Source organism: Hyperolius riggenbachi, chromosome 5, assembly GCF_040937935.1.
Source record: "Hyperolius riggenbachi isolate aHypRig1 chromosome 5, aHypRig1.pri, whole genome shotgun sequence".
NCBI classification, from domain to species: Eukaryota; Metazoa; Chordata; class Amphibia; order Anura; family Hyperoliidae; genus Hyperolius; species Hyperolius riggenbachi.
The window spans coordinates 416,587,770-416,614,254 of NC_090650.1; the positions used below are offsets into that span (position 1 = coordinate 416,587,770).

General features: G+C 47.0%; 1 protein-coding gene across 4 annotated transcripts in view; it reads right to left on the bottom strand.

Moving 5' to 3' along the window:
* The window catches only part of LOC137519185 (transient receptor potential channel pyrexia-like), a 144,972-nt gene that overhangs the window by 9,968 nt on the left and 108,519 nt on the right, over positions 1-26,485 (bottom strand). For all 4 annotated transcript variants that reach the window (XM_068238017.1, XM_068238016.1, XM_068238018.1 and 1 more), the window contains 2 exons: positions 10,148-10,284; positions 4,566-4,717 (listed from right to left, as the gene is read on the bottom strand). In XM_068238017.1, coding sequence (XP_068094118.1) covers positions 4,566-4,717; positions 10,148-10,284 — 289 coding nt within the window. The remainder of the gene's footprint in view (positions 1-4,565; positions 4,718-10,147; positions 10,285-26,485) is intronic.

A 26,485-nucleotide genomic window follows, 5' to 3' on the forward strand; every position in this document is an offset into this window, starting at 1 on the left:
GTCCGTTTCTGGTCACGGGGACACTTCCTCAAGCATATGGAGAATGTGCATGACCTTGAGGTGGCACATGGCAATTGTGAATCAAGCCTGCTGAGACCTACACTTGATTCATAATGGCCACCTCAAAGTCATGCATGTTCTCCATTTTCTTGACAAAGGGTCCCAGTGACCCAAAATGGACGCCCTGCAAATATTAAAGTGTCGTTCCCTTCCCCCATGCATTATACAACTCGCCTGTCCAGCTGTACTGACTCCCAGTCTCCTTCGCTGTCTCCCCGATTTCTGCCGTGACCGTCACACCAAGCGCCATCACCTGGTGGCACATATAGCAGGTAGCGCGTGTGATGTAACGCACATGCACCTGTGGCATCACTAGGGGGAAACAGCGGAGGAGACTGGGAGTTGTGGCAGCTGGACAGGTGAGATATACAATGCAGGGCACCAGGGGACATTTACATTTGGAGGGACAGCAACAAGAGGTCGCTAGATGTATGGCCACCTTTAGTAAATACTAAATGACTAGGTGATAACATAAAAAACAGCTCAGAATCTTTATTAAGCAATCTGCCCAGTTATCTTCTAAATCTGGTGGAAGATAGTTGGGCATGAGTTAAGGCGGGTAGACACTCCTGATTCCTTCAAACGACGTGTCGTGAGACCCGCCCGCGGGGTGGCCGTTCTGCCGACAGTGTCCCAGTGTGTACAGTCTGTCGGCAGGCTGATAAGGCTGGTTTTGACCGATCTGTCAAGCTAGAGTGACCAGACGTCCCGGATTGCCCGGGACGCGTCCCGGATTCGGGGACCGCTGTCCCAGACAGCATGAGGTCCCGGGAAACGTCCCGCTTTTAGCTGCGGGACGTCCCGGCCTCGGGATTCTGGCCACTGTATCTGCATGAACTGGAAGCGGTGTCTATAGACGCCGTGCCAGATCATTGCCTGCAGCCCCGCTCCAGCCTCCTTAGTCTTCCGATGTTCCGACAACGGCAGGCGAGCAGGGCTACGGTAAGATGGCTGCCGAAGCCCTGTACTGGAAATTATTTGTGTCTCCAGTACAGGGCTTCGGGCACCATCTTGCTGTAGCCCTGCTCTGCCTGTCAGCTCGGGAGACTGTAGGCGGAGGAGCAAGACGGTCCCAGGAGCAACGCACCAGAGGCCGGCCAGGAGCGAGAGGAGACTTCTGCCAGGTGAGTAAATTATTTTTTTTTCCAGGTGAAATGTGCCCCCATTGCGTTTACTTTGTGCTGAAATGTTGCCCATTGTGTTAATTTTGTGCTGAAATGTGCCCACTTTGTGTTTATTTTGTGCTGTAATGTGCCCACATTGCGTTTATTTTGTGCTGAAATGTGCCCCCATTGCGTTTACTTTGTGCTAAAATGTTGCCCATTGCGTTAATTTTGTGCTGAAATGTGCCCACTTTGCGTTTATTTTGTGCTGTAATGTGCCCACATTGCGTTTATTTTGTGCTGAAATGTGCCCACATTGCGTTTCTTTGTGCTGAAATGTGCCCACATTGCGTTTATTATGTGCCCACATTGCGTTTATTTTGTGCTGAATTGTGCCCATATTGCGTTTATTTTGTGCACAAATGTGCCCACATTGCGTTTATTTTGTGCTGAAATGTGCCCACATTGCATTTATTTTCTGGTGTATGGGGTAACTGTTGCTGCATTTATTATTTAATGGTCATAGTTGGCTATGTTTGCTGCTTTGGGGTCACGGTATACTATTTAAATAGCATCACACAGTTTCTGCACACCCATGATGTGAATCCGCGTTTGACCACAACATGGTGCAAACACTGCTTTCTTATGCCTTGCTGTTACATCATTATGTTAGCCCCGCCCATACAATGTCATGGCTAGGCCCATTTTTCAGCGCGGCGCGCATCCCCCCGTTTTTTGGCCCTGTCCCAGGTTGAACCGAAAAAAATCTGGTCACTCTAGCCAAGCGTATCAGTCAAAACCAGCCTTATCAGCCTACCCACAGACTGTACACATGGGCAAACTGTTGGCAGAACATCCGCCCCACGGGCGGGTCTGACGACCTGTCGTTTGAAGGAGTCAGACCTGATAACAGGTTGTTTTCCTGGTTCAGCCGGTGGATCAATCTGTCCAACTATCCTGCAGGTTGGCCACGCATGTGAAAGTCTTTTGAACAATTTTGTTGTTTTTGAATGCAGGCATGTTGTGCAGTTTGTCGTTCCACTTGCGTGTGCAGAATTTAAGTGAGTTGGTTGTTTAGTTAGTTGCTTGACAAGGGATGACAGGGGTGCCTCTAGCCATTTTGTCACTCCAGGCGAGAAAACCTGTGGCGCCCTCCTTTCCCCATGAAAATAATCGTAATGCGGCAGCGTTTCACCAGGAAATAGCTGTAATGCAGCAATGTTTCACCAGAAAATAATCGTAATGCAGCAATGTTTCACCAGGAAATAACTGTAATGCAGCAATGTTTCACCAGAAAATAATCGTAATGCAGCAATGCTTCACCAGGAAATAATTGTAATGCAGCAATGTTTCACCAGAAAGTAATTGTAATGTGGCAGAATTTTACCAGAAATGACACTTATTGCGGCAGCGTTTCGCCAGAGAATACAGAGGGACATAGGGAGGCACAAGGGTCAGAAGAAGTCACAAAGGAGGACAGAAGGAGGCACAAGGGGACAGAAGGAGGCACACAGGGCGGCAGAATGAGACACAAAAGAGGACAGACGTAGGCACAGGAGGACAGAAAGAGGTACACAGAGGGGCAGCGGGAGGTATAGAAGAAGGGCCAGAAAGAGGCACAAGAGAGGACTGAAGGAGGCACAGGGGGACAGAAGGAGGCACAAATTGGTGCAGAATGAGGCACAAAGCGGGGCAGGAGGGGGCACATTGGGGACAGATTGAGGCACAAAGGGGGACAAAAGGCGGCACAGGAGGAAAGAAGGAGGCACAGGCGGACTGAAGGAGGCACACAGGGGACAGAAGGAGGCAAAAAGGGGACAGAAGAAGGCACAATGTGTAATGGGGGACAGAAAAAAGCACAAAAGGGGCAGAAGAAAGCACAGGTCGACAATACGAGGCACAAAGAGAGACAGAAGTATGGACAAAGGGGGACAGAAGGAGTCACAAAGGGGGGAAAGAAGATGGCAGAGGTAGATGTAAGGAGTCACAGACAGAAGGAGGCAGAGGGGGAAAGAAAGAGCCACAGGGAGACAGAAGAAGGCACAAAGGGGCACAGAAGAAGTCACAAGGGGACAGAGGAAGGCGCAGGTGTCACAGGTGGATAATGGGGACTGAAGAGGCACATGGAAACAGAAGGAGGCACAAAGTGGGACTGAAGGAGGAACAGGGGCAGATGTAGCACAAGGGAACAAATAAAGGCAAAGTGGACATAAGGAGGCACAGGAGGACAGAAAGAGGCACAAAGGGACACAGAAGGAGGCAGAAGTGGCACAGGGGGACTGAAGGAGGAACATGGAGACAGAAGGAGGCACAAAAGGGAGAGAAGGAGGCACAAAGGGGGAAAGAGAGATGCACAAGGCACAGAGATGGCAGCTGCCTGCAACTTACGCTAAGTAGATGCAGCAGAAGCAAGTAATAGAACACCCATGGGGTGGGGCTTAGTCCAGGATGGGGCTTAATTTGGGGGTGGGGCTTAATCCAGCAACATGGAGCCCCCCAGGACCAATGGCACACCAGGCAATGGCCTGTACTGCCTATGCCTAGAGGCGCCCCTGAGGGATGATATATTTGCCTCTCCACGATTCTGCGCAGGCGCACCAGCGGTTCTTCGTTCGAGCTAGGCGGAAATAGCCAAACCCAATCGTATCTGCTCTACTGCGCAGGCACAAAGGACTTGCGCCTGCACAGTAGAGCGGATCCGGTCGGGTTTGGCTATTTCCACCAGGAACTCCAGTGAACATTTTACTGTTGGCAGGTGATGTAGCTGCTGCATGGTTTTTGGCAGTTGGAAACAGCTGTAAATAGCTATTTCCCACAAAAGTTTGAACTTTTCTTGTGGGAGGGGTTACTTGTGGGAGGGGTTTCACTACAATATCAGTCATACAGCGCCCCCTGATGGTCTGTTTGTGAAAAGGAATAGATTGCTCATGTAAAAGGGGGTATCAGTTACTGATTGGGATAAAGTTCAATTTTTGGTCGGAGTTTCTCTTTAACCGGAATAAAGACCGGCAAGTGCACCTGCACAGGATCGCGGTAGGTAAATATTTACCTGGACGCACTTTGGGTGGTCCCGGCACTCTAATGGAGGTACAGAGAAGGACGGGGGAAGCCTCATTAGGATCCAGAGGCTTCCCCCTCCCAAGGTAAGTATCTCCCAGAGGGATTTTTCTAACATACAGATTCTCTTTAAAAGACAGGAGATAAGATCAGTGAACTGTGGCCTATGTGCTATGATTACAGCATGGGGGGGCTGTTGCTGTGTAATGATCCTGCTATAGGTAGAAGATGAACTAAGAAGGCACCAAAGTGTCGTATTGCCATCGGTGTTACCAGAATGCCCTGCGTTCACCGTGAAGGCACAAGATGGACACATTGGCCTTTGTCTCCCCGTAATCCTGTTACCTGGCGGAGCGTTTGCCTGCAGGCTGTGACGGATCATCCTTTCTAGCGCCTCCAGCCTTCGGTTCATCTGCTGGAGAGCCTCTCTCTGCTCCTGCTGGCTGGCTATGAACAGGGATAATGACTGTGAGCTCTCTGCACTCTGCGGCTGAAGCCTGGAAAAGAAACAAAGCAACAGGGGCCTCAGAAGCTCGCTCTTTATCTTCCACCCGCAGCACCGGTGCTTCCACCGCTCCCAGCATCAAGGAGCAATTAAGGGTAAAAATAGTTTCATCTCGTACGAGTGAAGATCGGGAGTTCAGCGCAAAAATACACTACATCGGCTTTTAGAGAGATGGATGTAGTCAAGCCATTTCCACGTCTCTGTTGACCTGAGCTACACTGCCTATTGCCACAGGCTACAACACTTTTCAGAAATGTATTTATCTATAAAGTGTGTTTATGTGTTTAGCCTTAGTTCAACCGTACATTTTTGGATACAAAACATGCGTTATCGAGTTGTATTGACACACGTCTGCCACTTGTCCAATAATTATATTAACCCATTAGCAGCTTCAGTAGTTATCTCGTCTGAGATAAGTGCTCTGCTTTTGAACTCAGTCGGCTGAACTCGTTATGCTGTAAATTCTTGGAACGCTTTGATCACTCTCTACTAGCAGAAAATATAGAAAGCTGAAGTCCTCTGTTATTGTCTCACACTGCCCCCTAGTGACAAGTGGCCATCAATACACATTACAGCACTACTAATTAGAAGCAGGAAAATGTAACAAATAAAAAATTTAAAAAAGTGCTAAAATAAATTGGCCTGGAGCACTGGCAAACCTCTAAATTGGCTGTTAAAGGGTTAAAGACACATGTCAGTGGCATATTGTAGAATGCAGTAAATTATTCAGGATGCCAAGGATACCATTTATGGTCATTTTCCTGGTTTCAGCATCAGAAACACTTCCTACATGTATTGCTGTATATTGGTAAGTTGTCCACCCTCCCAGTAATATTTAGCCTAGGCTGTTTAGCTATGCAGAATTCTAATCCCAGAGAATTCTGGGAGACCAGGTATATTTATCACTGGCATTAGGACTCTCAGTAAACAAATATACTGCAGATATGCAGGTGCTCTTTAAAAGTACCTCTTTGGCTCCTGTAGTCTGCTGTTTGCTGTCAGACTTCTCTTCATATCCCATCACCAATCACAGGGGATTATTTAGGGTGGGGGCAACTGTAGGAATTTCCCTATCAGTGCAGATCTAACCCCGCCCACCTCCTCCCTCTGATGATAAGGGATTAACTCTTTGTGATCAGCACTGCAACTACAGCAGAGTCTCATAATGATAAGTATCTTCTGTAGCTGCAGTACTGACCACAGAGGCAATAATGTCTAAGGCCCAGTGCACACCAAAACCGCTAGCAGATCGTCAAAACGCTAGCGGTTTTGGGAGCAGAGAGCAAATATTTGGCCCGGTGCACACCAAGCGGATTTTGTATGCGATCCACCAGCCGCATCAGCCAGTGAAAACGCTTGGCTATTGTATTTCAATGTGTGGTGCACACCGGCGGTTTGAGGTTTTTTAGCAAACCGCAAACGTGCAGCAGGAGGCGCGTTTGCGGCTTGGCAAAAACCTCAAACCGCCGGTGTGCACCATCCCATTTCAATACATTAGCCAAGCATTTTTCCAGGCAGATGCGGCCGGCGGATCGCTCCAAAAACCGCACGGTGTGCACTGGGCCTAATTCTAGTTGTTAGTGGATAGGGTGAGGGATCAGAATAGAATTAATGTTGGGGGGGTGAAGATGTCAGGTAGAGATTGTGCACATCAGTAGATCCATGCTGTGAGTTGTGGGTCCCGATGTGGCCAATTGGCAATAGGAATTGGGTGTTGTAAACAATCGGCTACAACTAGTGTTGGGCGAACATCTAGATGTTCGGGTTCGGGCCGAACAGGCCGAACATGGCCGCGATGTTCGGGTGTTCGACCCGAACTCCGAACATAATGGAAGTCAATGGGGACCCGAACTTTTGTGGTTTGTAAAGCCTCCTTACATGCTACATACCCCAAATTTACAGGGTATGTGCCTACAACTAGTGGACGTTTTGTTCCCATGGTTAGGAGGTTCAGTAATGCACTTGGATGGGGGAGGGTTTAGGGTTAGACATTAGGTGGGGAGTTTGTTTTAAGAGATTAGGTTTAGGCATTAGATGGGGGGCTTCATTTTAAACATGGGGGGGGGGGAGGGAGTCTTTTTCTGCACTTAGAGAGGGGTTAGTTTTTAGGGATGGTCTGAAATGCCCATTTTTCAATTCTGCAGAAATTCCAATTTACAGCAAATTCCGATTTTCCGATTTCTAATTTTCCAATTTCAAAGGAGTATTTTATTTGTCATTTTTTGCATCAGAGAATGCAAAAATTGACAAAAAAAATCGGAAGCTGGTTTTAGACACTAGGAATGGGGTTAGTGATAGGCATTAGGTGGGGGGTTAGTGATAGGCATTAGGTGGGGGGTTAGTGATAGGCATTAGGTGGGGGGTTAGTGATAGGCATTAGGTGCGAGGTTAGTGATAGGCATTAGGTGGGGGGTTAGTGATAGGCATTAGGTGGGGGGGGGGGGGGTTAGTGATAGGCATTAGGTGGGGGGTTAGTGATAGGCATTAGGTGGGGGGGGGGTTAGTGATAGGTATTAGGTGCGGGGTTAGTGATAGGCATTAGGTGGGGGGTTAGTGATAGGCATTAGGTGGGGGGGGGGGGGGGTTAGTGATAGGCATTAGGTGGGGGTGGGGAGGGGGGGGGGTTAGTGATAGGCATTAGGTGGGGGTGGGGAGGGGGGGGGGGGGGGTTAGTGATAGGCATTAGGTGAGGGTTAGTTTTAGGTACTAGGAGGGGGCTTCAAATGAGAAGGGTGCCGAGTAGTGAGGTCTATGGTTACTCCCCTGCATATAACAAGTGCAGCCATCTATTTGGGTGCATGTTGCACTTCCATTTCCCATCTGCTGGGCTGACTCTTCTCGTATTCCCATTCATCTTCTGAAGTCGGCCCTCATGTGATGTCACAGCAGGAGCCTTGACCGGAGATGGATGCAATGAGAGTGGCAGCAATGTATACTGACACAGGTAACTTACTTCCTGCACCGTTGTGTATCATAGCTTGTTGCTGGTAGCCATGGTAGGATTTTAGGCAAGGCCACAAAGGCCATGGTCTAGGGTACCAGGAAGCAAGGGGCGAGCAGCGGGCAGGCTAACTAAGGCAGTTTAACTGCCAAACGTAAGCTGCAGCAGTCACAATCCCAGTCCGTGGCCGCCCTACTTCCATAGGGGTAAGCAGGAGAGCACTGGTCCTGTGCTCCCCCCATCCTGTGCTCCTCCCAACCACAACACTGATTGGGGGAAGCACAGGACCAGGGGAGTACACAGGATGGGGACAACACAACACAAAAGCACAGGACCAGGGGAGCAAATGGGACAGGAGGAGCACATAGGTCGTGTGTTGCACAAGATAGGGCAGTAGGGGGGAGGCAGGGGTAGTAATTGTGGGCCTTGGGCTGTAAGATGTCCAAATCCAGCCCTGCTGGAAGCTATTGTGGGCAGGCTCGGATTTACATCACAGGAGCCTATAGGCACAGACGTCCTGGAACCTTAGACTTTGCCCTCCATGGACCTACAAACCTCCTCTGCTGGCATTCCCAGCTGTCACTTCTCCCTTACTTCGCTTGCCCATCATAGCTACAGGTTCCCCTTAGCATTAGGTAGCCAAAGATACCCTCAATATTAAGTAGGTAGTGGTGCCCCAGACTGAAGGGATATCTCAGGGCCGGATTTGTACTTTTTACTGCCCAAGGCCAACTGTCACCAGCCACCCCCATTTTAACAGCATCTCAACCAAGCCTCCCTTCCCTTTAAGTATAGGTAGCCAGATGCTTCTCCTTCCTCCCCTATAGGTAGCCAGATGCTTCTCCTTCCTTGCCTATAGGTAGCCAGATGCTTCTCCTTCCTCCCCTATAGGTAGCCAGATGCTTCTCCTTCCTCCCCTATAGGTAGCTAAATGCTTATCCCCCTCCCCTATAGGTAGCCAGATGCTTCTCCTTCCTCCCCTATAGGTAGCTAAATGCTTATCCCCCTCCCCTATAGGTAGCCAGATGCTTCTCCTTCCTCCCCTATAGGTAGCTCAATGCTTATCCCCCTCCCCTATAGGTAGCCAGATGCTTCTCCTTCCTCCCCTATAGGTAGCCAGATGCTTCTCCTTCCTCCCCATAGGTAGCCAGATGCTTCTCCTTCCTCCCCTATAGGTAGCCAGATGCTTCTCCTTCCTCCCCTATAGGTAGCCAGATGCTTCTCCTTCCTCCCCTATAGGTAGCCAGATGCTTCTCCTTCCTCCCCTATAAGTAGCTAAATGCTTATCCCCCTCCCCTATAAGCAGCCAGATGCTTCTTCCCCTCCCCTATAAGCAGCCAGATGCTTCTCCCCCTCCCTCCCTCCCCTAAAGTTAGCCAGATGCTTCTCCTTCCTCCCCTATAGGTAGCCAGATGCTTCTCCTTCCTCCCCTATAGGTAGCTAAATGCTTATCCCTCTTCCCTATAAGCAGCCAGATGCTTCTCCCCCTCCCTCCCTCCCTCCCCCCCCTAAAGTTAGCCAGATGCTTCTCCTTCCTCGCCTATAGGTAGCTAAATGCTTATCCCTCTCCCCTATAAGCAGCCAGATGCTTCTCCCCCTCCCTCCCTCCCCTAAAGTTAGCCAGATGCTTCTCCCCTACCTATAGGTAGCCATATGCTTCCCTTCCCCCCTATACGTCACCAGTTGCTTCTCTGGAGGCGAGCAGAGGTGAGTGACGGATCCAATCATAGTTATAAGGGGAGAGGGAGGCCAAAGGTGGAGTTGGAATAGGTGAGCGGAGTGACAGGCATCATTGCCTTACCTGCGCTGCTTCTCATCAACGGCACTGCCGAGGTTCTCCTGACTGCCAGATGTACTCAGGGAAGCAACACAGGGCACAGCCACAGGCAGAAGAGTACCATGTCCCACTGCACCTCTCCAGCCTCCTGCCCACGTGCCCTTACTCCTGTGGTGCCCTAGGCCATGGCCTATGTGGCCTTGGCTTAAATCCGGGCCTGAGTAGAATGTCGAGACCTGGGTGAGTAACCTCTCATTTATAGTCTGTTCGTTACTTTGCATAGGGAAGGATGGAGGCAGGCACTTGAGGAGGAGAGTGAGATGCCGTTCCATCATCTGGCGCCTGTTGGCACGTGCCTACAGTGCATTATGGTAAATCTGGCCCTGACTTTGGGAGCACCAGAAGAGGACAACTTTATGAGAAGGAGAGAGTGGGAGATAAGTTGTGCCCCTCCCTTTCCCCTGGGCCTCCTGTGACTGCAGTATCTGCTCCCCTGGTACTCACACCTATACCAGCTCTTCCTCAAGAATCAAAAAGCTTCACATTCTACATTTAAAACTGAAAGGCTCTGCTGCCTCCTGCGCTATGATTACTCCACTCTGCTCGGTAGGACGCCAGTCATTTTCCCAGCATTAAAACTTCATGCTGAGGAAAAGATTCATCCCAAGAGCTGTGTTCATCATCTCTGACGCGTTCCGACGTACCTCTGCAGGCTATTGGTCTGCTGAGGATTGGGGCCGGATTTCACGTTTCCATGGTTACACCTCTTCTTTTGCATGCTGGCTAGCTCGCTCTTCAGTTTCCTCTCTTTGACGATGTGCATGAGTTCCCCCAGTTCCTCCTGCAGGAGAGAAAAGTAGGTTGTTGTTACGACTGGGCACTGGAGAGTAGTCTGAATACATTAGTCGACGGAAGAGCGGCATCATGCATTTTTCAATAGGCTGTTCCCACCCGAACATCAGAGAGACTCAATAAAGAGGAATATTTCATGGTATTCAGATGAAATGCCGATGGGGTGGTATCAGAAAAGGGCTGACAATCTGGAGGAGAGAGAGCGGGATTTGAAGCCATCTGATAATTATCTAATGAAAGAACCTTTTTTTAGGGGTCCGTCTGTAGTCGCCACTGGATGCATGGAGTCCTTTGGAAGATAAAATAACTTTTCTAGAGCAACAAACTATTGCCATTTCTATTCTGCCAGCTGGTCTAAATCATAGCTCCCAACTGTCCCTCTTTTGGAGGGACAGTCCCTCTTTGGGAGGCCTGTCCCTCTTTCCTTCTCATTTGTCCCTCTTTCAGGACTTTGTCCCTCTTTCTATGTAAATATATATATTTCGCTACTACAAAATGTGTTTGAGTGACTCTAACCTTTATTCTCATCCTTTAAATTGATATATTACTAATTTTAAAATGTTAATATGAAGGAAAATGAACCAGGATAAAAAGGACCAGTGTGGTTTTAATTATAAAACAACATATTTTTCTTCCACACTGGCCCTTTCTATCCTGGTTCATTTTTCTTGATATTAACATTTTAAATTAAGAAATATATCAATTTAAAATGATGGGAATGAAGTTTGGAGTCAATAAAAAACATTTTTTAGCACAAAAATACATATATTTACATAGATCTGTACATCAGTCCTGAAAGAGGGACAAATGAGGCAGAAGGAGGGACAGGGCTGCCAAAGAGGGACTGTCCCTCCAAAAGAGGGACCGTTGGGAGCTATGGACATAGATGATAACAAAAGCCTGAGAACGCTTCAATTTCCTTTTCTTTTTTCAAATTATTTGACTGTAAAGTAATACTGATCTCTGTACCATTATCCTCAACCTGATTATCTGCAAAAGTGTCATGATCGCTGCTGCAGCAGGTATTGCTGGAAGTAGTAGTGCTGCAGCTCAGGCAGTTCTGATCTCTTTCCATGCAAGCTGCATAGCTTTGTCTGCCTTTCCCTGCTGTCAGCTTGTGACTGATTATCATTCACCTGTGTGGGAATCTGCATGTCTGCTCCCATTGGATGACCTCAGTATAAAGATCTGCTTCCTGCAGGACTCCTCGGGTTTTCATAGCTTCAGTTTAAGCCTGTCTTGCTGTTGCTTCAGCCCCCGATCGTGTTTCTTGTTCTAAAGATACTTTGCTGGTCTTTGCATCATATATCGGTTCATTGCCGATATATACATATGTTAGTCAGACGTTACAAATAGTTTCATTGATAGCTGTAATTGTAATACGCTAGGAAAACATACTTATTGTATTTTTGTCTGTGTTACGTTCATCTATCTTGATCCTGCTATTTCCTGACTATCCTGTCCTGTCTTTGTGAGGCACGCCATCGCTGCAACGCATTTGGCTGCCTCATTCCAGTCTGTCTTGTTGTGGACGCTTGCTGTCACTAAGTAGCGGCTAGCTAGCAAGCGTTCATTCTGTCTACCTGTCCTGATCTCCTCAGTTCTGGTTTATGCGCTCAGCGCTACCTTGCGCTGAGACGTTATCGCAAAAGTATTGTTTGTGGCTGTCGGATCTGCACCGGCTCTGTGCGCCACAATCTCGTATTGGAGTCAGTCCTCCCCTCCACTATACTAGGGATAGCCTGTTTCCTTGTGCTAGTGTGTGTACCTCCTTCATGTCAGCTCATGCGTTGCATGCTGACTGTGGAGAATACACCACCAAGCCTTACAAAAAGGTTCAAAGATAGGTTTGCCCACACCGTTTACAGATACTGAAGTGTTTATTCTTCACGCCATAAGTTAACACAAAAATGTATTTGTATTAATAACTTCAAGTATTTATGTTGACTTATGACGTTAGGAATAAACACTTCAGCATCTACAAGTGGTGTGCATGCCTATCTTTGAATCTTTTGCTGTTACCTGCAGGGTGTGGTTTGACACCCAGGTTATGCACCCACTTACGACTACGGATAGGAGTGCCACTGCAAACCTACCACTAATTTTCAACCTGATTATCTAGCTGCAGGATACTAAAGTTCATTTTACAACCCCATCCTATAATAACACAAACCTCATCCCTTGACCAGTCCCTAACCCTAATCTTCTCATCAACCCGACACTTTAAAAGTCTCAGGTGTCAGGGTTTAGAGAGCAGCAAATACGTGCCTGTTGGGCACAGTGCGAAGCCATTGTTTGGAGAAGTGGGCTGTAAAAACAAAGTGATGTTGGAGAGAGGGAGGGTGTGAGACGCTTGTAGTGAAAATGGCGGCTAGGGTTGAGTGGGGACAGTTACACAAAAATGGTTCTGGCATATACGATAGTATGATCCACAGCATAAGGGGCTAACTTACCTATACCGCCGCCTCTAGCGCTGCACGCTCCTATCCATCGTAGCGATACTTCCACCTTAACACAGGAAGTTTGGCTGTGAAGGTGGAAGTGTCAGGAAGATGCAGAGCGATGTGCAGCACAGGTTAGAGGCAGCAATATAAGTAATTTAATCCCTTCTGCTGCAGTCCCCACGCTAGGACCGTTTTACACGTCACAAAACTGCTTTTGCTCATCCTTAATGGTGGTGTGGTACATGAATTTTGGGCGCATAAGATGTCAGTGAGGCAGTGCTTAATGATGGCGTGCTTTCGGAGGAAGCAGTAAGATGTTCGTGGCAGAGGCGGGACAAGGTCCTCCAGCACCCAAGGCTGAGAAACCAAAGTGCGCCCCTCCATCCCACCCACCCCAGCTGTCACATACTGATTGCTATTAAACTAAGAGGCGCCACAGGGCCCACAACCTCCCCAACACCTTAATATCTAGTTATCTGGCTTGAGGTCACTGCTGTGTATCCCCTTTTCTTATTTCTTTCTGTTTCAAACACAATTAGGAATGACAGCTGAATGAATTGTGCTCCCTCTCCTACACTGCGCGCTGAGGCTGGAGCCTCTCCAGCCTATGCCTCAGCCCGGCCCTGGTTGGTGGGGCATAATGAGGGAAGGATGGTAAACAAATATGGGAGTGCCATCATTCTCATTCACGAGATATTAGTTATTTTGCCGTACTTGTCAGCACCGTATTTGGGTTCTGTGTTACTCCTCCCAGCGGTGCCATGTTGTTTTTCCACCTCTCCTCCATGACACCAACTCTGGATATGGGCAAATCAAAAACATTGCACTACCTTTACTGAGTGCAAACATTTTTCCCTATTACAGATGCTGCCATATCTCTAGGTGCAACCATGTTTCCAATATGACAAATGCAGCCACGTGCAGACATGTTCATCCTGTATCAACTGAAGCTATTTCCCCGTAGTTAGTGAAGCAGCCATTTATACCTTGCAATAAGTTCTACTTAGAATAAGTCCATGATGCATCTATATGCCCACATACCAGGTGCAGCCCTGAGTCCACTACAGAAAGTTGCTGGCACATCCAAGCCCATGGAGAACTTGGGTAAGTATATGATATTAGGGGCTGAAGTAAGACTCCACACATGGGAATAGGAACCTAGTCATGATTGCAGCCTCTGCTACCACTGTTTGGGGGGGCGGGGAGAGTACTATTGCTAAAGTGTGCCTATGGCCTAAATCAGAAGTTTGCCAACAGGCCCCATGAGTTGGTGCTACACTTGTTGGTGTTAATGTGTCCTCTAAGTACAATGGGGCTCCTAGAAAAATTAATCTGGGGGCCCCCATGACCCCAAAGAGGTATTAGGCTTTGTTGCTGTCAAATATGCCCAACACTCCACCCCCTTCCCCTCACACACACACTTTATTTTGGTCACTAGGGCCCCTGCAACATTTTCAGCAGTGTAGCGACTCGCCGGTTCAGGCCGGCATGCTCTCCTCCATGTGTCCGCGGCTTTGTGTACTCCCTTCTTCATCCTCACAAGGGCGCCTCTCCTCCATGATCCGGGCCACGCTATTATGTAATAACATGCAGAGTCACTGAGAAGAGGCGCCCCTACAAGGATGAAGACGGGAGTGCACGGCGCCACAGATATACAGAGGAGAGTGTGCCGGCCGGAACTGGTGAGTCCCTACACTGCTGAGAATTCTGCAGGGGCTCCGGTGACCAAAATAAAGTTGAATAAAGTTGGGGGAAGGGAAGCCGTCTGGGACAGAAGCTCTCGGGGGACCAGGGCAATAGTCCAGGTGCCCTTATGGCATACATATCAAACTCCAGCCCAGGAGCCAAATCTGGCCCTCAGAGCCCTCAAATTTGGCCCTCAAGGGGTTTCCCCACTTTGCATTATGTTTGGCCCACTTTAGACCACCAGGGAAGCTATATTGGAGGTAAAGCCCTAGAACACCAGGGAAGCCATATGGTGAAGATGGAGATGGGCGAAATAACTAAACACTTTGGAACTGTATAGGGGAGGGGGGCCTCTAGACACCAGGGAACTGTATAGGGGAGGGGGGCCTCTAGACGCCAAGGAACTGCATAGGGGAGGGAGGGGACCACTAAACACCAGGGAACTGTATAGGAGCTCAAGGGGGGGGGGGGGCATTAGACCGCTGGGAACTGTATAAGGGAGGAAGGTGGCCAGTAGAAATTCAGGTTGGCCCGCAACCTGGTCCCAGTGTACAATTTCGGCCCACGTTGTATTTGAGTTTGACACCCCTGGCTGATGGTAATGTTGGTCCTGCTCACTAGCCATATAATATAGACTCAGCTGTTTCCTATATCATAATCTAATGGCTGCTCCCAGGCCTATGTGCTGAGCTTTCCAGCAGAAATGCACAAATATAATTGATAGCAGCTTTAAAGTAGCAATCTCTGATCTTAATTAATTTTCTTTTATGAGCTAATTGAGATTCACAAGTCGGGCTTCTTCTCTGCTTATCCTTAAATCTCATTCCTGGTTTTTTTTTCCAATTTGTTACCATTGCCTGGCTGACAATTTGCCAATTAATTTCTTATGTAATGATTAGAACAGGCCGTGACATAACGAAGGAACCACAGACTAATTAACAAGCTCTGCAGTCTGAGCGAGATCTGACAGCGACAGACAGCTACAATGAATACCTTCTCTTAGGCAGGGACTCCTGCAAGAGCCATTATGTTATGATATGCCCATATAGCGGGTTTTTTGTCACACCGCATTCTAAGGACACTTCTACATGGCTTTGTGAAATAATCATTTTCAATGGATATCTATGGTGAAAAGCTATTCAGTCATGGAAAGAAAACGTATATATTCAAAAAGCCATCACTTGTATGCAGAAAAAGAACTGATTAATTAATTCACGCTTTAAAGGACCCCATCTCGAAATATGAAAAAAATTTAAACTACATTGAAACACATAAATAAAAAGTACATTTCTCCCAGAGTAAAATGAGCTATTAATTACTTTCCTCCTGTGTTGCTGAAACTTACAGTGGGTACGGTAGTAGAAATCTGGCAGAACTGACAGGTTTTGGACTAGCCCATCTCCTCATGGGGGATTCTCAGGCTTCTCTTTATTTTTAAAAAGCACTCAGTGAACGGCAGTTGTCCAGTCAAACTGCCAGAATAGTGTACAAACAGGTGGTGGTGGAGAGAGGGGGTCTGCATCTTCGTATAAATCTTTCCCAGGGAGTGTTTTTGTAAAGAATAAATTAAATACTGAGAATCCCCGATCAAGAGATGGACAAGTCTAAAACCTGTCAGTTCCATCAAATTTCTAATAACTACTGTAACATAGCTCCCAACTGTCCCTCTTTCCTTCTCATTTTGTCACTCTTTCAGGACTTTGTCCCTCTTTCTATGTAAATATATATATTTAAATGTGTTTGACTCTAAACTTTATTCCCATCCTTTAAATTGATATATTACTAATTCTAAAATGTTAATATGAACCAGGATAGAAAGGACTAGTGTGGTTGGAATTATAAAACAACATATTTTTCTTATGAAATCTTTATGGTATGCGTGACTAGGGATGTAATGGGGGCGTGATCAGGGGTGTTACAGGGGGCGTGGCTTAAGTGTCCCTCTTACTCCTCCCAAAAAGTTGGGAGATATGCTGTAAGTAACAGCAACATAGGAGTAAAGTAATTAAGAGTTCATTTTACTCAGGAAGAAACATACTACTTATTCGTGTGTGTTTACATGTATTTTACATTTTACAATTTATCGTGATAGTGATCCTTTGAAGCGGACCCGAGCTCTAGCACAGCACACAATGAAAAAGTCATAAGACAGTTACTTAATAATTCACTTCACTGTGATCTGCGTTTGTTTAGCTCGATGAAACTGTCTTATCAGAAGCTGTCAATAGACTGCAGGAGCTCAGCTGGGATCTCTGCCTAGGCAGCTCTCATACAGAAAACACTGAGGCTTAACCCTTTCAGTGCCCTCTGCAAAAGTGAAAACAAGTCAAACTTCATTACAATTTATGGAAATCCTAAAAAAGCTTGAAAAATCTTTTTTTCTATGAAGGTTATCATGCGGTGGATTATCTTTTAGAGCAGAGAGGAAGTTCTATGTTTAGTTCCACTTGAAATGGATACCAGCACTTATTAATGGCGGCCAGCCTAGAAATAATATTTGTGAAGTTTAAGCTTTTAGTTTTTAAAAATATTTTGCAGATTAACCCCATGGTGAGCTAAATAAGGTGGAACACATCATTTATACAAGTGATCCATTTAATTATTCTTATCAGGTGTTTCTGATGGGGGGGAGGGGGCAAGCACAATCTCAGGAGGGGGCCATCCTAGAGGACTCGCCAGAACACTGCTACCAGGCAAGCAACCAGCATTATCCGAAATCTTGCAATAACACATCTGGTGGCTGCGCAAAACAATGCAGGGAATATTCTGGTTTCTAGTGAGCTGGGGAACCCTCTGATTCAACAGAGTCACATACAGGCCCTGGACCACTGAAGTGTCAAGGTCAGGGGGATCTCTTGAATGCAACTGGCTCTTCTACTGACCACATATGCCATTGCTCCATTGCTATTGCCTGATGAAGCGGGATCAAACCTGTGAAATGCATTGCATTGTCCCTTGGAGTATGTAAATAAATTTGTTGTATTTGACAAACACATTGGCAATGTTTGTGTCTGCTTGGAGGAGGTAAGTCCACCACTGCCTCCTCATGTTTTAAACTTTTTAGATTATTTTATAGGTGTCGGATAGGATGGCAGTACCACCAGTAGTGTGCTGCATCAGCTTTTAAATCTGTAAACACTGGAAACACTAGAGGAGGAGTCAAGAAATTTAGCTAATACTTTAGGGGTTTGGTATCATTCATAAAACACCTTATAATGATGTTACTAGAGGTCTTTGCCATGCTTTTGAACAGTTCGTCCCAGGTCCCACTCAATCAGGACAGGAGTAGCAAATATAGAGGATCATTTCTCCATGGGCAGGGAATAACCTCTGGGAACGAATCATAACATAGTAGGCTATATATTTTAGATATAAGACCCAGAGCATCAATATCGGAGAGAATGCCTTCTCCATAGGAGTTAGGTCTCAGTTTGGAATATTTCTGTAACGATTGTGGAATTCTCTCTGTGATCAGCGCACAAGACGTGCGCTGACACTGCGGAAATCCTCCACAAGCGTATAATTTGAGGGAACCCAGCAAAAGGTGCAACGCACCTGTAGAGGGAAATTCCTGTCGGCAGGTGGAGCTGTGGAGTGCAGAGGAACAGCTCCTCTGCCCTGCCACACACGCCAGACAGGAATTGCACGAAGGGAAGAAACGCAGGGCAAGATAGCCCTGAAAGGGAGAGATCAAAGTGACAGAGGGTATGTGTGTCCACCAATCTAGTCACAACCCTGCTACGATGAACACACAACCATGAAGAACAGGTGAGAAGGCAATCGCCAGAGATGGCGGTTGCTAACAGCGACACAAGACTGAATAAGCACAGATGAGGAATGTATGTATGTCCATCAATCTAGCCGCCACCCTGCGATGGCGGACACACAACAAAGGAAACTGAGTGAGAACGCAATCGCCTGAGAAGCGATTGCGAATGAGATTGAGCAAAGGGACAGATTGTATGTGTGTGCACCAAACTAGTCGCCAACCCGCGACGATGCATACACAACAGCAGATATGAAGTATGAACGCAATCGCGGGAGAGGCGATTGCCAGAGGTGACACAAGGCTACAGCAAGGCAGAGCACGAGAGTAGCAAAGGCACAGCAGATCATACAATGAAAAGATCAGGAAAATAACAAACGCTAACTAAACGCGAACACCACACTCATTCGCAACAGTGCACGCGTTTATGCGCAGTCTCCGCGTGTTAAGCACAACAGAGACAAGCACGCCTAACTAACCACCGACAGACAAACATGAAATAGAGGACGCAAGCGCTTGCTTAACGGTTACCTCACCGAGCCTCCAGCCAGCGTTCGTAGCAGACAAGACAGATACATGAAAACAGGAATAAGTGAGAGAGATGGATCCACAGCACTAGCGCAAGGCGAGTGCGATCCAGGCAAGACAGATTAGATGAGATAGCTGGTAGCAACCGCTGCTCCAGCTATACTCCAAGAACAAAGGTCAGAACGACTTCCTGTCGACCACCGCTGGGACTGAACAATCGCAACAGACAAACAAAACAGATATGCAATCCTAACTGCACTAGGGAATCTGCCTAGTGCAGTCCCAGGAATTACTCTAAGCTAATCTTTAAACAATGAGCAAGGCTGACACTCCAGGAGTGTTTCACAGGACTAACCCTTAAGACCAGCCCAGGTCTGTGATATCACATGGTATTTATAGTACAGAGGATGTGGCTAGGAAATTTGCATGACCAACATATGCAAATTCCCTAGCAGCAGCAAGCTGCAAAACTGACAAAAGGTCTCTCTTCCAGAGACCTGCAGAATGCAGACCCGAACAGTGGTCAAAAAGCTGCCTGCCTGCGCAGGCAGCTGAGCGGATCATTACAATTTCGCACAATTTTACATATACAGAGACAAATTTGTAGATAGCAATGAAAGACTTTTTTAGGAAGGACATATTTTTGTTGTAGATCAGCCCAAGGCAGTACCTTCTGATCAAAAATGATGTCTTTCAATGATCCCTTCTCGTTGCCACAGGTCCCAGCCCACAAATCCTCCGTAAAGTGATTAAAAAAAAAATTGGGGGGTGAAGTTAGATTTTCCAATAAAAATCAGATTCAAACCAAATTTTGGTGATTTTTTTTTACTTTTTTTTCTGGATGAGGTTAATTTGTTGGCGAAGCTTACATAGACATTTGGCATGCGGACATTTTGGTGACATAAGAATGAATGTTGGCCTTAGGCGACATTAGGGACCATTTGTAAGTAAGTGCACGACATACATCCTTGGTAACTCAAGACGTGTTGGGAGGTAAGAAAGAACTTTCTTTCGCAGCGTGGAGAATGGTGTTGAGACCTCCTAAACATGTCCGGAAGTTTGAAAAGCTCTGCTGTAGGCTTCTCGTTTCCTCAAGGACAATCAACATGAATCGAGTTATCACATGCTTAAAAAAGATTTTCCGAGTCTAATCTCAGCCTGACTAATTGATTCATTAAGTGTTAATTAGGGAAACAGTGAAATCCTTGCTTGTGGTTGCCCTTGAGAACTTGGCAGGGCAGAGGCTCGTCTGCAATACGACTAATCAAGCTAGGGGGAGCTGTAAAGAGCTGAGGAATATTACGCCAGGTAAGTTTGAAATTACTGATCTCTCCTGGCTCTCCTTAACTGAAATATACAGAATGTAAATGCATGGTCCTGATTACCTACGGGTCTTTAGGCCTCCGTATAATTTTCCCCATGGTAATTTTGGCTCTGATAGCAAAGTTGGCAACATGCATTTTTCGATTAGTATGTTTTTCAGCATCCAAATTGTTGACAACCATTCACGTTTTGTCCTCCCTTAAATCAAGATTAACTTCCCCTTGTTGTAGAAAGTACAAGGCCATTTATAAAAAAAATGTTGTGAAACATTTTAAGAGCATTTAAAGGGATACTTAAGGCATGAATAAAAAAAAAATCAGTTTTACTTACCTGGGGCTTCTACCAGCCCCCTGCACCTGTCCCGTGCCCTCGCAGTCACTCACGGATCTTCCAGTCAGTAGTTTTATTTTCACCAATAGGCACGAAAGGCCTGTCCACGTGTCTCCTTCTTTGTGTTCCTGTCCGCAATAGCATCCTGCGCGGAGAAGGAGACATGTGGCCGAGCCCTGAAACTAGCTAGCGGTGGGGGATCGGTGGATCCATGAGTGACTGCGAGGAGAACCCGAGGTGGTTCTCGGGGGGCAGATGGGAAACAGAGGCATGTTCTCTGCTTCACTCCATGCCTCTGTGTCCCCACACTGCCACTCTCTGTCCCCCCACCGCCACGCTATGACCCCCGAGATTAGCAATCTTGGAGGTAAACACAGGGGAGAGGGATTCCCTGTTCAAAATGCCCATCAGGGGTGTTCCTACAGAGTTTCCAGAGCTGCCATTGGGCAGCTTTTGCTCCTTTGCCATGTCCCTTGCCATGCCCCCTGCTGCTCCCTCTCTCATTCCAGCGTTGTGAATCTCGGCTCTGCCTGTTCAGTAAGCCAGCACCTATTCAGTAAGGAGTTTCTTGGGCAAGTCTCCTGCTACTGAGTGCACTCTAGTGGCTGCCTCATAAGCACTTTGAGTCCGACAGGAGAAAAAGCGCTATACAAAAAAAAAAAGGAATTATTCTTTGTTTTTAATTTTATGAGCCCACCTCGGGCTCTCTTTAAAGAGAAACTTTAACCCAGGATTGAACTTCATCCCAATCAGTAGCTGATACCCCCTTTCCCATGAGAAATCTTTTCCTTTTCTCGAACAGATGACCAGTGGGGTCTGCATGGCTGATATTGTGTGCAAATTCCACTCCCACAGTGTGATGTCATGACTAGAGATGGCCCGAACGGTTCACACGCAAACTTATTTGTGCGAATTTCGGTGGTTTGCGTTTGCGGACGGTGAACCGCGAGCTATATGCGACCCGCCCCCTGTAAAACATCATTAGGGTCAACGTTGACCCTCTACATAACAGTCAGCAGACACAGGGTAGCCAATCAGGCTAGCCTGGAGCCCCCCCCCCCTTATAAAACGCAGGCAGCGTCAGCCATTTCACTCACTCGTGTGGCTGCAGTAATTAGAGAAGGGAGAGAACCTGCTGACATAGGGAAAGCTTAGTTAGGCTCTTGTGTTAGGTTGCTCCTTCTTGCTGATACTTACTTGCTGATACTTATTGCTAAAAAGCACTCCGCATCCTCAACAGCTCTTTTGAGAGCTAATGTTGTTCTTGTGATCTATTTTTTTTTTTGTGTGTGTGTCCCACAGACACTTGTGTTGCATATACAGCCCTGTCAGTCAGTCGCAGCTGCTGGACCTTGGCCCCTTGGTAATTTCTACTGTGCCACTGCCAGGCCCAGCACATTCAGTGACTATCTGTGTGTGTGACAGCTGCACATTTGTAATACCAATCACTGCATACCCACATGTTCAGTGCACCTACCTACCTACGTGAGCGCATGCAGTGTTATATACCACCAGTCAATGCACCTGTTCACGGTACCTGTGTGTGTGACAGCTGCACATTTGTAATACCAATCACTGCATACCCACCTGTTCAGTGCACCTACCTACCAACCTACGTGAGCGCACGCAGTGTTATATACCACCAGTCACTGCACCTGTTCACAGTACCTGTGTGTGTGTATGTGTGACAGCTGCACATTTGTAATACCATTCCCTGCATTCCTGTTCAGGGTACCTGTGTGTCTGACAGCTGCACATTTGTAATACCAGTTACTGCATACCTGTTCACTGCACCTGTGTGACCGCACACTGTTTTATATACCAGTCCGTGCATACCTGTTAACTGCACTTCTGTAACCACACATTGTTGTATCAGCAGTCACTGCAACCTTTTCACTGCATCTGTGTAACCGCACATTGTATTAGTCAAGTCAGTGCATACCTTTCACTTCATCTCCCCCCAATATGGACAAAACAAGAGGCAGAGCCAGAGGCAGGCCACCTGGCAGGTCTGTTCGAGCTCGCGCTGTCGTGATTTCGTTCGGCCCTCGACCAAAGTACAGTGTTCACAAGATGGCACGTGCCATCAACCCCCAATATTGTCAGGACGTAGTTGACTATTTAACACAGAACACCTCATCTTCCTCAGCTTCCGCACGGAAGCGTGACATGTCTTCCTCCTCCTGCTCTGATTCTGGCACCCCACTTAACACTCAGTCGGCCACCACCACCAAAGTGCCATCATCCCAGGCCTCAGCTGTGTGGACATTTTTTTTGTGTGTCTGCCTCAGATGATAGCAATGCCATCTGTACTCTCTGCCACCGAAAATTGAGCCGTGGAAAGACGAAGACGCACGTAGGGACAAGGCACATGATTACAAAGCACAAACTGCAATGGGATGACCACCTGAGGAAAAGCACACAAAAGCAAAGCCACACACCGCAGTGGAAGATACCAGGCCGCAATTATTTCTTAAAAAAGGCGATACGAAAACTGTACCGTGATATTGAAAGGCAAGTGGTGACATCTTTGGCACACAGCATTGGGTCAACAAGGGTCCATCTGACCACAGATGCCTGGTCTGCAAAGCACGGTCAGGCCTGCCTGAAGACTAAGTCTGTCCCCACACACAGCATCTCTGCCTGCACGCCGTGTGACTGCCTGCCCCAAGACTAAGTCGGTCCCCACACAGCATCTCTGCCTGCAGGCCACTTGACTGCCTTCTCTGCCACCACCAACAGGGTCCAGGACTCCAGGCGGATATCTGAACTTTTAAGGTTGCTGCCAGCAGCGGCCGATATAATAATTTTTCTGGTGCGTGTACATGCCTGCCTAATTTTTCTGGCTGCACTGCGGCTGCAACAACAAAACAAAAGGCGTGTACACGTGCCAATTAGCCTTCGTGATCGTTACCTTGCCGCGGTGAAGGGGCTTGCGTATCACAATGAAGCAATGACCGCCGGCTATATGAGTGTGTTGGGGGGGGGGGAGGGGGGCACACCTGACCCAAGAAGATAGATAATAAGGTCCTTGCTTCATTGTGGACAGACCAAATTCGATCAGCTGGACAGTCACTGTTGTTCTGTCATTGAGCTACCACAGCCCGGCGACCATATGAACTTGAAAACCGCTATCGCCTGCACTCTGGCCATGGTGCGCACCAGTCCAGCACGGCCATCACTACACAAACAGGTGTTTGCGGTGCATTACACAGTGAGTTTGGTCTGTCAGTATGAAGCAGTACACTAATTACACTCCCTGATTGATGTATACACATGCAAGATGTTTTAAAGCACTTTAGGCCTCCAATTTAGCATGCAGTGTGATTTCTGCCCTTAAAACGCTGCTGTGCGTCAAATCCAGATTTTTCCCTGGGACTTTTGGCATGTATCCCATTCCGCCATGCAAAAACTCAGATGTTAGACCCCTTGAAACATCTTTTCCATCACTTTTGTGACCAGCATAAATGTTTCTAGTTTTCAATTAGTTCGCATTCCCATTGAAGTCTATTGCAGTTCAAAAGGTCGCGCGAACCCGAACGTTTTTCGCATGTTCACATTCGAGGTTCACGAACAGAAAATCGGAGGTTCGAGCCATCTGTAGTCATGTCCATGGTCCTGACAGTTCCTCTCTGTGAACCTCACTGCATTGTGTGAAATAACGTTTTTTCCAACAGCCAAGCAAGCAATAGCTCCCTCTGTGCATAGAACTGTCAGTAAACGAACATTCCATACAGATCACCTGGCAGGACTAAAGATGTTACTATATCTATATTTATTTATTTTTACTGAACAGCGTGAATTGAAGCCATACTCGTTTTTAATTTGTTGTCAGCAATGGATTTGACAAAAGTTGGTGTAAGGAGAAGAACATTTTTTTTGAAAAAGCCTGGTGGAACACCTGACAACGAATTAGATTAATTGTCAACACATCAGTAACTTGACTGATATTAGGCCCCGTTCACACTGCACACGTTTCCAGCCGCGTTTTGGAAACGCGTGCAGGTGGCCGACATGCACGACATCAGACATTGCATAGAGTGCAATGTCTGATGTTCACACTGCATGCGTTCCGGAACTGTGCGGTCCGGGAACGCATGCTGCACGCATTTTTTGTAAAAACGCGTGGCTGTCCCATTCACTTTTCAGTGATGAGATCAGCCACACAACGCACACAAACGCGGATGGCGTGCGTTCGTATGCGTTGCGTTTCGCACGCATGGCCATCCGCGTTTGTGATGTGAACGGGGCCTTAAAGAGTATTATAGAGAGGTTAAGTATGTGAGAGGTTAAAATTGGGAGGACATTATGTGGGACAATAATGCAACAATTTTACAATAAAATAATGTTCCTCAACATAAAACCATATAAGGGGATTTTATTTTCATCATTTCATAAAATCATTAAGGTTCAAGGAATCCAAAGAAATCTCTGTATACAAGGTGCAAGGCCAAAAGCAAATATTGGATGGCCATGATCTTTGGACTCTAAGGTGGTCTTGTATTAAAAACAGACATGATGTTGTGGTGTAAATCCCTGCATGGGCTCAGAAACACTTCTACCGTGTTTTCCCGAAAATAAGTGTCTTGTATGAATTGTTGCACCAAAAGATGTGCTAGGGCTTATTTTAAGGGGATGTCTTATATTTCTATGAACACACACGTTCCCGTGCTGTGTGTCCTCCTGCCTTCCCCGCTGTGCCACCTCTTCTTCTGCTGGATCCACCTCTTGTGTGCCTTTGTGTCCTCCTTGTAGCTTTACTGTCCTCCTGGTATACCCCTCTCTGTACTTGAGTCTTCCTATCCCCTGTCCTCCTGTGTCCCCCTATGTCCTCTGCTGTGTCTTTCACTGGTATCCCCCTGCATTCTCTTCTTTCCCCCAGCTCCATGCCGCTGTGTCCCCGAGCTTCACCCTATGGAGAAGAAGTACAAAAACTTGTGTTTCTACTGGAGCCAACGGTCTCGCAGGCGGGACCCTGGCTCTATTATTGGGCCAATCACTGCATTTGCTGAGTAGCAGCGAGTGCATTGATTGGCCCAATAAGAGCCTTGGTCCTGGCCGTGATATCTTGTGCTCCAGTAATAACACAAGTTGCCATACTTTTCCCCCTTACTGCCACTAGGGCTTACTTTTCGGAGTAAAGCTTATACTTCAAGCATGCTCGAAATTCCTGCTAGGGCTTAATTTCGGGGGATGTCTTAATTTCTGGGAAAGAGGGTAGAGACCACTGTCTGAGAATGCAAGATAAAAAAAGTGCAAAAAGTATGGTCCTGTCACCCAGGAGCATTATAAAATGAAAAAAATAAAAATAAAGAGACCTCAAACTGATGAACAGACATGCAACTGCATAAAAGTAGGTGTGGTCATGAAATATTGTTGGACGGAGCCACATGTATTTGTCTGGCTCCTCTACGTGAAAATCCTCTACGTGAAAATACTAGTACCAGCAGATATTTCTCATAGTAACGGCTCAGTGTGTCGCTAATGGCTTATTGCTATGCTCTGCATCCTAACATGGGACACAAGGGGTGTACAGTACATCTGGACATGGGACTATGTCTCCCAACCTGAGACAGTCAGACAACAGCAAAAGACAGAGCGCTTCTAAAAAAGCTGTCAGTGAAGTCAGTAAAATACTGAGACGTATCCTCTGATTGCAGCAGGCTGATACTCCTACTTAGGACTTCCTGTCAAGGAAAAAACAGAAGTGTCTATCTCAGTGCTTAGCTAAAACAATGGATGCAACAGACTTTTATCCTTACTAACACCATTGCCATGTATATAGCCACCGAGCTGCTATGGTATTCTGTTGTACTGGTCCAAGCCCTATCAACCCCTGTCATGCACTGAGGAGAACCAACAGTCTGAAACAGGCTGTCTGCCTGTTGGGTTGATTTGGCACTGTAATATTTAAAGCTATAAGCTTACTATATACTAGCGGTTCTGGATATAAGCCTGGCTTCCGGGGCATAAAGACATAATTTGCATATTCAGTAGTGATGCATTGTAGGAGACCACAGTTGCTCACTTAAAGTGACTCTGTAACAAAAATTACAACGTTTTTTCTACCATCCTACAAGTTCCTAAACCTATTCTAATCTGTTCTGGCTCAC